The sequence below is a fragment of the Rhineura floridana genome, chromosome 8, assembly GCF_030035675.1.
Source record: "Rhineura floridana isolate rRhiFlo1 chromosome 8, rRhiFlo1.hap2, whole genome shotgun sequence".
Classification (NCBI taxonomy): domain Eukaryota; kingdom Metazoa; phylum Chordata; class Lepidosauria; order Squamata; family Rhineuridae; genus Rhineura; species Rhineura floridana.
The window spans coordinates 124914851-124928171 of NC_084487.1; the positions used below are offsets into that span (position 1 = coordinate 124914851).

Consider the following 13321-nt stretch of genomic DNA (forward strand, 5'->3'; position numbering starts at 1 on the left):
TAATTATACTTTATTTTTACCTCGCCCTTTTTCCAAACTGGAACTCAGGGAGGCTTACAAATAAAACTACATGTAGTTAAAAACATACAAAAATATACAATTAAGATGCAATTAAACTATACACAACTTTAAAACCATGAAACAGGCACTTAAAATACTAAAAAAACAATTTAAAATAATACAAATAACAGCATAAAACAGTAAACAAACTTTGTAGATCCCAATCCTAAACACCTTCTATCTCAAAAGCCTGTCGGAATAAAAAAGTCTTTACTTGCTGACGGAAGGATGGCAAAGAGGTGGCCATTCATGCCTCCCTAGGAAGGGAGTTCCAGAACCTAGGAGCAGCCACCGAGAAGGCCCTATCTTGCGTCCCCACCAATCGCGCTTGCAAAGGTGTTGGGACTGAGAGAAGGGCCTCTCCTGAAGATCTCAGGGCCCGGGCAGGCTCATATAGGGAGATACGGTCTGACAAAGTATCCAAGACTCCTATTGGGGCATAGAGGCCAATGTGAACATGCTCATTAAGTCAGAACCACCCAGACTCAGAGCCATAAATGAGACTATCGCCATTGACGCTGCCTCTTTGGAAGCAACCCCCACCTGTGGCAGTCTCCCAGCTTCTCTTCAGGAGTAACAGCAAAAGTGGGGAAGGGCTGTAGCTTAGTGGTACAGAACAAAAATACTCTCCATTGTCTGGATAAGGATGGCCCACTCCCCTTGGGAACTATCTGCTGCTCAGGGCAGCTGACATTTGGGAGGGATTATTTCTCCTAAGATAGCTGTGGCCGAGAGCAACAGCAGCAGTGAAAACTGCAGTTGCAGGATCAGGAATCTGGGGCAAGACTCTTATTAATCCCTCCTTCAGTACCTCATAGGAACATAAGAAGCTTGCTTCTACTGAGTCAGTCCATTGTTTCATGCAGCTCAGTACTGCCTATCCTGACTGGCAACGGCTCTCCAAAGTTTCAGGCAGGAAGTCTTTCCCACCTTTACCCGGTGACACCAGGGATTGAACCCAGGACCTTTTGCATGAAAATCATATTCTCTCACATTGTATGCCATGGATCCACTTGCTTGCTAATCTGACTAGCTGTTCCCAGGAATCCAACTCTCTCCCATTTCCCTTAGTTTTTCAACAAAGTCTCACTCATTGATGGACTTATTCATTGACTGACTTTCTGTCGTATATAGACGTACCAGCTTGTGCAAACTTAACTTAATCAGCTTCACTCAACAGGAAACCAGCTTCACCTCAGCTTTTAGAGAAAAACTTAAGAATTTCTCTTGACAATCCAGTTTTCCTTGGAAGGTCATACCAAATGGGAGGAAGGGCAGAATATTATACAGCCAAGAGAGTGGCTGTATACTATAGTCAGCATGGATTTTCTGCATTCCACAATGTTAAATTGAAAATACCCCCATGCCATTCTGATGCTCCCCATAACCTCATTTCAAAACAAAACCTTACAAAACTTAATAGTCCTGAACTCAGAAAAACTTCCATAACAACCCTCTAAATTTTTATGGCGATACACAAAACAGTCAGAGAGAACAGAGAGTTCAACGTGTAAAAGAGAGAGAGGAAAACCAGACCCCTTTTGGACTTTTTTCTGACAGAGTTCCCATAATTTGTTGAAATTAATTAAAAATCAGCCATGTTCACAGAGGACCTGAAATCCTATTACTGATTTTGCCCCATATTCTGACCTTCATCTTATGCAGTTTAAAAGTTTAAAAAATTCCTGGCTAATTTTTAATTAATTTAAGAAATTTTACATGGAACTCAATGATAAGGCCAGGCATGTTCAGTAAGAACCAACTGTCAGTGTTTTAAAAGCCAGACTTACAGCTGCTGGGCTTGGCTAATCAGGGGGCCACACCCACACCAGACCTTTATTTCACTTTAAAAAATCATGGCTTCCCCCAAAGAATCCAGGGAAGTGTCATTTGTGAAGGGTGCTGAGAGGAGACTCCTATTCCACTGACAGAGCTCCAGTGCCAGAGTGGTTTAACAGTCAGCTGCTCAGATTGAAGCTCTGTGAGGGAAATAGGGCATCTCATAGCATCTCTCAGCATCCGTCACTAACTACACTTCCCAGGATTCTTTGGGAGAAGCAATGACTGTCTAAAGTGAAATAAAGGTCTGGTGTGGATGTGGCCAGGAACACAATGTTTTCCTTTTAGAAAGGAAGGGGGCTTCCCCTCTGTCCAGTGCCCACCCACCCAATCTCCCATCCCATCCCAATCCTCTCCCCTTCCCCTCCCTCCCCCAGATCAGTTTCACATATCCTAAGCATGATAGCACAGGAGTAAATCCCACTGAACTCAAAAAGCATACAAATAATCAAACCTGCCCTCTCCTCCTCCTCCCTCCTATCCCCTCCCTCTTGCCCCTCCCACATCCCCTTTCAATCCCCTCCTTTCCCCACCCCCATCCCCTTCCAATCCCCTATTCCCCCTCCCCTCTGTTCTCCCCCATCTCCCTCCTCCTCCCCCCCAGGTCAGTTTCACCTATCCTAAGCATGATTGCACAGGAGTAAATCCCACTGAACTCAATAAGCATGCAAATGATCAAACCTGCCCACCCCTCCTCCTCCCTCCCACCACCTCCCTTTTGCCCCTTCCCTCCCCCTTCCTTCACCCCTCCCCCTCCTTCTACTCCCCTCTCCCCTCTTCCTCTTTCCCTCTACTCTCCCCTCCCCCTCCTCCTCCCCCATGGTCAGTTTTACCAATTATTAGAATTGCGTGTTAATGTTTTTTAATAATGTTTTTAACCCTTTTAAAAATGTTTTAAAGGTTTTCTTTTAATGTTTTTAATGTTGTTTTGTTTTAATGGATTTTAAGGTCTGTTTTTATGATGTTTTAAAGTGTTTTTAGTGCTTCTGTTTGCCGCCCTGGGCTCCTGCTGGAAGGGCGGGATATAAATCAAATAATAAATAAATAAATATCCTAGGCATGATTGTACAACAGTAAATCCCACTGAACTCAATAAGCATGCAAATGATCAGACCAACCTTTCCCTTCCTTCCCCTCTCCTCTCCCTTCCTCCTCCCTTCCTCCTTCCTCCTCCCCTGCCCACTCCAGCCCTCCCTCCCCATGGTCAGTTTTACCTATCCTAAGCATGACTGGATAGGAGTAAATCCCACTGAACTCAAGAAACATGCAAAGGATCAACCCATTCTCAGCAAACTTGCACAGGATCCCATTTCTTACCTCCCAGATTAAAAAGCAGAGAAATTCACTAATATGCAAAAAACCTTGCAGCTCAAGAATGTACCCATAGCCAACAGATATTTCTATTAAACTTTAAAAAGCAGGGAAATTGGGAGTCTATAGTGAATGCACCAGGAGAGCAGGACACCTGGCCTCCTCTGAGATATTTTACTGCCCTACAAATTTGTCAAAATGCAAACACAATTTGGGTTGGTCTTTCATAGTCATATCCACTTCCTGTGTAGCTTGGAAGAATTTAGTAACATGTGCCTCTGAGCATATGGGGAATGGTGGCAACACCTGCAATCAGCCCAAGTAACAGAAACAAGACATGTTCTGTGCTGATCTTGTTTTAGCAGGGAGGAAGCAACAATATTAGAACAGTTGATAGAGTCACTTTAAATATGTCTTACTTGGCAATTTTAGTGAAGTTTCCTATAAGAAATCATTTTCTTTTGATTCTGTTTCTGTGAATTTGTGAAGTGCAGCAACACTTTGCAACACTAAAAAAACCTCCAAAAACAATTGTAGAATAAAGGCACTGAATGTTCCGCAGAATAAATTCCGGTAGACATGAGGAGTGTCTCAGTTTGCACAAAATAAAACAGCAGGAGGTGAAATATATTCTAGAAAATTCTAGGTGTGCTCTATGTTTTTAATTGACTATGCCCACCTTTCCTTAAGTGTAGTAGTTTAAGCATAGCAGGCTGAAAACATGCATGTTGGGCAGGCCAAGTTTTTTTCCCCCAACAGCTAAAGTCATTGCTTAAGTAGCAACATGTTGTAATCAGTCTGATTTTACATCAAACTGCAGTTTCAGATTCAACTGTTAATAACAAGAAATAGAGCATAACCTCCAGGTTGAAACACATAGGCTGTCTTCACCATGATATGACATTGACCGATAAGAAGGCTTTGAAATTAATAAAAATAAATTTGACATAGATTTCTAGGATGAATAATGAGAGAAATATAATTTTCTAGGTTAGATTCTCTGTAGAAACAGTAGTAACACGGAAAAGAAGCGAAGTAAGAATAACACCAACAAACACAAAAATGTAATTCTCCATCTTTGGAGATGGCAGGTGTTGCCACCACTCACCATATGCTCAGAGTCACATGTTATCAAATTCTTCCAAGCTACACAGGAAGTGGATAGGACTGTGAAAGAGCAACCCAAATTGTGTTTGCATTTTGACAAATTTGTAGGGCAGTACAATATCTTAGAGAGGAGGTCAGGTCTCCTGGTCCCCCGGTGCATTCACTATAGCTGCCCAATTTCCCTGCTTTTTAAAGTTTGATAGAAATATCTGTTGGCTATAGGTACGTTCTTAAACCGCAAGGTTTTTGCTTCTTAGTGAATAAATTTAATAAAAATATAAACAAAATAAATGATTGTTTCTGAAAGCCTAAACTTTACTTTTCTGGGACCATGTTCAAAGTGCTAATGATGATGATAGAGTGTTTGGAAAAAGCATTTGGCCTTTGCCAAAATCTGAGATTAGAGCCTATTTAGGATGTTAGTCAGTCACTACTTATGCTAGAATAAATCTAGCAAACATGAGGTTGATCTTTGAAACTAATGATCACCTCTGAACTTGTACGCTTGTCCAGAAATAATTAAATGTACAGACTTCACCTTTGAGCTACAACATGTGAACTAGGGGCTGGTTCACTCTAGTGCCTTGGGAGAGAGCCTTGGGAGAGAGTCACTAGATGTTGGACAGATAGTGTGTCACAATTTATGTGAATTGATGCCTCAACTTTGGGGTTGTCGACATTGCTGCTGCAATCTGCAGTACAGGCTGCTTCTGTGTGCTGATGCTAATTCACAAATATAGCTTCTCTGCATGAATGCCACCTCACACTCACCTGAGGCACATGGGGACCACCAGGTAACATGAACCAACCCTAAATTTCCTGCAGCCAAGGTTCTTTTTCATCTCAAATATGTATTGTCTTCAAATAATTTTCTTCATTATAGTCTTTAGCTCTCTGCAGTTTCAGTGGGATTTTAATCTCTTGTTTGAATGAGGGACTTAATCTACTATGTGCTACCATTATCAACTGTGGTATGTGAAACTGAGAGCTCTACTTTGTAAATAGTTGAGAGAATTCTCTTTTGTGAGGGATTAACTGCACAACTGATGCCACCAGAGCTGGTGCGAAAGACACAGCAATTGCTATCTAAGTGTATAAGACAAGAATTGCAACCTAGCTTTTATATACAAATCCATAATAAACATGCCAGTAGGAATTCTGCAGAAATGCCTACTGCTCATTTTGCTGGTGCCATCTAGACTATGAAACCTTTAATTTTCCCTCCAGTTCATTATTTGCTTAGCAAATCCAAATATATGAATTGTACAATTTTTAAGAACAGTCTGCAACAAATCAAAATAATGAAAGTTGTATCTGTTCACCATGGGGACAATTGCACTGTCAGGTTCACATATCATGAAGTTGCATCCAGAACTACAAGCCTTTTTTACAGATGAAAGAGTGATATAAGGATCTCTCTCTCTCTCTCTCTCTCTCTCTCTCTCTCTCTCTCTCTCACACACACACACACACACACACACACACACACACACACAGAATTGGTAACTATTCAGCCAGCAATTGTTTAAATGTCTTGTCCCAACATGCACCTCTATGGTAACAGAATTCATGGTCACTTGATATAAGACGATGGGTAACAAGCAACAATGCTCAATCTGTTGTTTAGAAAGAAGCTAAGATAAATTGAAATAGGAAACAGGTGGTTGCCTGCTGATCTTCTTTTGGGATTCCTTCTAGCACCTCTGGGATAGGGTGGCAACAATCATCCCACCTGGGTAATGAACATTTACTGAGGTCACAAGACCACACCATCTAAATCTTGGCTCTGATTATAGAACTATTTAATATCCCAGTGCTTTATTACCTTTCACTTTCACTCAAAAAGAGAAGCCCCTATTTTGTACTGCTTCCTTCTTAAAGACCATCCACCTCCTCTTCGATTTCATTGATCAGGTTTGGCATAACTTGCATTATCAAATACCATATCAATCACTGGAAATGTAGTTAAAAATGTGAGGTTGCAATCCCATTTCTAATTCCTGATTATTTACTCTAGCTACATGGTCCTTATATGCACATTACTGAAGGCAGGTTTGAACCCTATTTGTGTGCATCCCCTAATTCACAGTGAGGACACTGCTTCCTAGATTACTCACATCTGGATTATCCTAATAAATCAGGAATCACATGGTGAATGTGTTGATGGCACAGTGCTATCAGATCTGGTTAAGCGTGGCCACTAGTGAGGATAAAGTCATTTCAAATGAAGGACAATGCTTTCTGAATAGGCTAACACTTTGAAACAATTACCAAAAATTCATCATTATGCTTTTAAATGCTGCTGAAAATGTTTGTAAAAATGTCCGTAAAACCAGATAATACTTTTGGCTCAATCCTCTGTTCTGTAACAGAAACTTTCAAATACTTCAGATTTTTAACTCACTGATCTACCTAAGCCAGATCAAAACAAATCTGTGGGATAAACTATGTTTACTCAAAGAACATGAAATTGAGGAAATGAATCATATAAGTCAGAAAGGATAATGGAGAGCAAGTCTAATCTAGTATAACACAGGATAGTAACTTCCTTGAGTTATTTCTACATCAAATGTGGACCCCCCTGAATATTTAAAACATGGTTGCATATAACACACACGCACACCACACCACACCACCAACTGTGGGACCATTCATCTCCCATGAAGGGAAAAAATGACTACCACTTTTAAGGGGGCAAAAGTTGCAACACTTTTTGAGGTAGGGGGAGGCATTTACATTTTGAAAAGATGTCCAAAGATTTATTCCCCTTTCTTTTAACTTAACAAAAGCGAAATCGCTCTAAATGCTGGCTTGGCTTGACTCAGCAGGCTGGGTGATATCCCTTTTTGAAATGTGAGCCAGCCAGCATGGCCCTGGGAATACTGGGTCAGCAATCTTTCCCCCCCTAATAATGTCTCTCGGAAGATTACAAAATTGTGTAGCATCATTCCTGGCGGCAGGCTGGCCCACATTTTGAAACAAAATAGCAGCTAGGCTGCTGAGCATATCCAAGTCACTGCTTACTTTGGTACACACACACACATCTGAAAGTGATACTATATTTGCCTCTGAATTTTCAGCTAGGTTTTTTTTTTTTTTTTAAGTAAATCTTTAGCCTTTTTATTTTTTATTTACCCTCCTCTAGGATGTACACCTTAATATGGTGAGGGGGGTTGAAAGTGTCGAAGAAGCTGAGAGCAATGCCGTCAGGAGTGTAGACCAAAAGGCTTGATTCCTACCAGGGGCACCCAAGGCGGAACTGTCAAAACTGAGACACCTAACTAAGATGCATCCAAACTCAGAGAAAGTCAATGGTAAACTACCTGTGAATACTTCACACCATGAAAACCCTATGAACAGAGTATCCAAAATGCAACACGAGATAGTGCTGGAAGATGAGACCCCCAGGTCAGAAGGCACTCATTACTGGGGAAGAACAACGGACAAGTATGAGTAGCGCTGTGACTAACGACACAGCTGGGTCAAAGCTGAAAGGAAGCCCAGAGACTGATGTGCACAGATGCAAAAGTAGAGTCTGGAGTCATACAACGTACACAATAGGAACATGGAATGTGAGAAGTATGAACCAGGGAAAGTTAGAAATTGTCAAGCAAGAAATGAAACACATCAACATTACAATACTTGGCATGAGTGAATTAAAATGGACGGGAATAGGACATTTTCAATCAGGCCACTCTAAAATATTTTATGCAGGAAATGAGAAATTAAGAAGAAAAGGGGTTGCTTTAATAGTGAGAAGTGATGTAGCAAAAGCAATTAAGAGCTATAATGCAAGGTCTGAGTGAGTGATATCAGTGAGATTAAATGGGAAACCTATTAACATAACCATCATCCAAGTCTACACTCTAACGGCAAACACAGAAGAAGAGGGATTGGAGAGATATTGACCATTTGGTGATGTCCACGTGTACAGTCATCTTTTTAGTTGCTCAAAAAATGTGTTTGCAAGAAACAAATTATTAGCTTCACAGAATTCAGTAAGTCTTTCTCCTGCTTCATTTCTGTCTCCTAAGCCCCATTTTACCACAATTTCCAGTTCTTCTCTGTTCCCCACTTTTGCATTCCAGTTCCCCATGATTATCAGCACATTTTGGTTTGGTGTGTGATCAATTTCTTCCAGTACTTGTGGGTAAAATCTCTCCAATCCCTCTTCTTCTGTGTTTGCCGTTGGAGAGCTGACTTGGATGATTGTTGTTAATAGGTTTCCTGTTAAATCTCACTGATACCACTCACTCCGACCTTGCATTATAGCTCTTAATTGCTTTTGCTGTATCACCTCTCACTATTAAAGCAACCCCTTTTCTTCTTAATTTCTCATTTCCTGCATAAAACATTTTGTGGTTGCCTGACTGAAAATGTCCCATTCCCGTCCATTTTAATTCACTCACGCCAAGAATTGTAATGTTGATGCATTCCTGCTTGACAATTTCTGACTTTCCCTGGTTCATGCTTCTCACATCCCATGTTCCTATTGTGTATGTGGTACAACTCCAGACTCTCCTTTCACATCTGTGCACGTCAGCCTCTGGGCTTCCTTTCGACTTTGACCCAGCTGCGTCATTAGTCACAGCGCTACTCATGCTTGTTCATGTTCTTCCCCAGTAGCTCGTTGAGTGCCTTCTGACCTGGGGGTCTCATCTTCCAGCACTATCTTGTGTTGCATTTTGGATACTCTGTTCATAGGGTTTTTATGGTAAGAAGTATTCAGAGGTGGTTTACCGTTGCCTTCCTCTGAGTTTGGATGCATCTTAGTCTGGTATCTCAGCTTTGACCATTCCGCCTTGGGTGCCCTTGCTAGGAGTCTAGCCTCTTGGTCTAGACACCTGACGGCATTGCTGTCAGCTTCTTTGACACTCTCAAACCTCCTCACCACATTAAGGTGTGCATCCTACAGGAGGAGAAAAGACAATACTGGTGGGAAAAACAGAAGGGAGCAGAAAAAGAGGAAGGCCAAACAAGAGATGGATTGATTCCATTAAGGAAGCCACAGAGCAGAACTTACAAGATCTGAACAGGGTGGTTTATAACAGATGCTATTGGAGGTCGCTGATTCTTAGGGTCGCCATAAGTCGTATTGACTTGAAGGCACATAAACAACAACAGAATTTTCTGCTTGGTTGTTTTTTTTAAAAAAAGAATTCTTAGCCTTTTTGTTGACAGACATATAAGGAAGATGATGCCAATTCCTCAAAAAACTGTTCCTAACTTCCAGCGATTTGGCTGATGAGTACAAAGGCACTGGGATGACCACATTAAGTTCTATGCAATTCAAATTATTTAACAAAATCAGATAATTTTAAATTAAGCATTATGCAACTGCCTGTGCTTTGGTTCTTGCTATCTTATTCTGACTTATGAGGACCCCTCCCAATCTAGGCTTAAGATCTCCCCCAATGAAATTTCTGGCTATGGGCTTACTGCTAGACAGGTTATTACCAATAATGATACATCGCCTTAAGGCAAATCTGGTGCAGTTAAAAACTTGTGAAGAAAATTAAAGATTTGTGAAGAGTTTCCAAGGCTCTGCTGACTAGAATAATGCTGCCATGGTGCAGCAAGGAGGAAAGGATAAGTAATGGTTATAAATGACCGCTCTCACTCTATCAAGCAAAAGAAAGGCCTTCTTCAGGGATGAATAAGCATCTTGAATATGTCCATGCAGCTTTAACAGAATACGATCACTCGACAAAGCTTCATTCAACTTTCTTATTCTGTAAGAAGAAAACACTGATTGATTTACCATCTGAGTTCTTAAACTGCAAGGTTTTTTGCCTGTATTGAATGTACTATTGTATTCTACACAGGCTGGGTGAGAAAGAAAGCAACAAGCCCACCTGGATGGAGGGGTGTGGGACAGCAGCATGGGACAGGGGAATTGAGTATGCCATCCTACACTTCCTTGTTACATCAAGATGTCTTGTGGTCATTTCCTATACAGAGTCTTAGTAAGGAGGGACACAGGTGATGCCACTCCAATTTCAGTGATCATGGGTAGAGGAAGGTATAGCCATAGGGAAGTGAGCTACCATAGAAGATGAGGGCAAGGCTATCTACAACTTGTTCCTTGGTCCATTTCTGTCATGGACGGGTCCACAATTCTCATCTGCTGTGCCCACTGGCCTGTGTGTACTGTTGTGTGCCAGATCAGTGCACAATAAGACCACACTCATCCATGATTAGATCATGGATGAAAATACAGATTTGGTGTGCATTACCGAGACCTGGGTGGGTGAGTCAGGAGGAGTTGATCTGACCCAGTTTTGCCCACCTGGATACTCAATACAACACCAACAAATGCTGGGGGGGGGGAGGAATTGCTGTGGTCTACAGAACTTCCATCTCTGTCACCAGGAAACCTCTCTGTCTTGGAGCTGACTGTGAGGGCCGCACCTGGTGTCGGGCCAAGGAAACAGTAAACTAGGGGTGATGCTGGTGTACCCTCCACCCTCCTGTCCAGCAGCTCTTCTGACTGAGCTGGTGGAAGTCATCTCGGTTGTGGCATTGGAGGAGCTCAGAACGATAGTCCTGGGTGATTTCAATGTCCATGCTGAGGCTGCCTCTAGTTCTGGCTTGGGACTTCATGGCCTTCATGACAACCATGGGGTTGTCTCAAGTTTTCACTGGCCTGACACATAGGGCAGGGCATACCCTCAACTTGGTTTTTACTCCAGATGGAGGAAGGGGTGGTTTGGTGATGGAGGGGTGGATATAACTCCATTGTCATGGTCAGACCACTTCCTGGGAAGTTTAGGTTTATGACTCCGATTCTCCCCTGCAGGGGTGGTGGACAGATTAAGATGGTCTGCCCCCGGAAACGAATGGAATCCACTGGATTTGTGAATACCCTGGAGGAGTTCCCAGTAGATAGAGCAGGTGACCCTGTTGAAGCTGATGTCACGCAGGTAGAACAGCAAGGCACGTCTGTCTCTTAACATGGTTGCCCTGGAGCAACCTCTTCGGCATTGTGGAGCCCAGTTTGCACCTTTGTACACCAGTGAACTAAAGAAACAGGCTGGACAACGGCTAGAGTGTAAATGGAGAAAGACACGCTGTGAGGCTGATCGTGCACGAGTAAAACATCATAACTTTGCCTACTGTGGGGCCGTGAGGGCGGCGAAGAAGGCCCACTTCTCTGCCACCATTGCATCCTCAAGTAGCCGTTGAGTGGAGCTTTTCTATATTGTCAGGGGTCTGTTGACTTCAAGTCCAGGAAATGGAGTTTTAGACCCTTCGGAGGCCCACTGTGAATTGTCTGCAAGGCACTTTGAGGGTAAAGTTGCTTGCCTCCATAGCAGTCTTGATGCCCCATCCACATCTACTGTAGACCCCAGTGAGGTGTCCAGTGCAATGTCTGCTACAACCTCTTGGGATTGGTTTCGGTTGATGTGGCCTGATGATGTGGACAAGGTGCTTGCAATGATGTGGCCAGCAATGTGTCCTCTTGACCCTGCCCTTCTTGGCTTATTAAAGCTTGCTGAGGGGGTTTGACCGAGTGGATCCAGAGTGTGGTCAATGCGTTATTGTGGGAAGTAGTAGTTCCAGTTGCACTGAATGAGGTGGTAATCTGACCACACCTGAAAAAGCCCATCCTGGATCCATGGGTTGGTGACAACTACCACCCGGTCGTTAATACCCCGTTCTTAGGAAAGGTGATTGAGAGGGTTGTGGTGCAGCAATTGCAAATATCCTTGGGTGAAACAGATTATCCTGACCCATCAAATCTGGGTTCAGGCCTGGTTATGGGATTGAATCAGCCTGGGTTGCCCTGATGGATAACCTTTATTGGGAGAAGGATGGGGAGGCGCAACTGTTATTCTTACTTGATCTCTTGGTGGCTTTTGATACCATTGATCATGGCCGACTTGGTGACATGGGCATTGGAGGCACTGTTTTACAGTGGTTCCGATCCTACCTCTATGGTTGTTTTCAGAGAATAGAATTAGATGGTCATCTTTTGGCCCCCTGGCCATCTTGTCCCTCTTGCTGTTTAATATCTATATGAAGCCATTGGGAGCAGTCATCAGGAAATTTGGGGTGAGGTGTCAGCAGTACGCTGATGATATCCAGCTCTATTTCTCTGTAACATCTGAATTGGGAGAAACCATGCAAGCCCTAGACCGGTGCCTGGACTCGGTAGTGGGCTGGATGAGGGCCATAAACTGAGTCTGAATCCTAGGAAGATGGAGGCACTGTGGATTGGTGGTTCCCAAGTTAAGATAATTGGTCAGTTGCCTGCTTTGGATGGGGTTGTACTCCCTCTGAAAGAGCAGGTCCATAGTCTGGGGGTACTCCTGGATCCATCTTTTTTTGTAAGCCGCCTTGAGGGCCTTTGGCCAAAAGGGGGGTATAAATAAATAATTATTATAATTATTATTATAAATAATAATCTTTGTTGCTAAAGGCCCAGGTAACCTCAGTGGCTAAGAGTGCCTTTTATCAGCTTTGGCTTGTAAGACAACTGTGGCCATTTCTGGACCAGGATAGCGTGACCACTGTTGTCTATGCATTGGTAATCCAGGATGGATTACTGTCATTCGTTGTATGTGGGTCTTCTCTTGAGGTTGGTCCGGAAGCTACAGCTGGTGCAAAATGCAATGGTGTGACTGCTCACTGGGACAGGGTATAGCCAACATGTCACCCCACTGCTGAAAGAATTGCACTGGCTGTTAGCTACCGAGCTAAATTCAAGGTACTGATTTTGATATACAAAGCCCTATACAGCTTGGGACCAGGATATCTACCTCTTATATATCCAGTTGGTCACTGAGCTCTTCAGGTGAGGGCCTCCTGCAGATATCTTATCAGGAGGTCCGTTTCGCACAACATAAGAAGCGGACCTTTAGTGTAGTGGCACCTACCCTTTGTAATTCTCTCCCTTTAAATATTAGACAGACTCCATCTCTTCCGCGCCTACTGAAGGCCTTCCTTTTTCAACAAGCCTTTTAAGTAGAGACCTTATCCCAGTCTGGATCTGTGTTGGAAC

General features: G+C 42.9%; 1 protein-coding gene across 3 annotated transcripts in view; it reads right to left on the reverse strand.

Annotated features, from left to right (window-relative positions):
• EFCAB6 (EF-hand calcium binding domain 6) overlaps positions 1-13321 on the reverse strand; it is a 201289-nt gene that overhangs the window by 130381 nt on the left and 57587 nt on the right. For all 3 annotated transcript variants that reach the window (XM_061582356.1, XM_061582355.1, XM_061582357.1), the window contains one exon: positions 9938-10049. In XM_061582356.1, coding sequence (XP_061438340.1) covers positions 9938-10049 — 112 coding nt within the window. The remainder of the gene's footprint in view (positions 1-9937; positions 10050-13321) is intronic.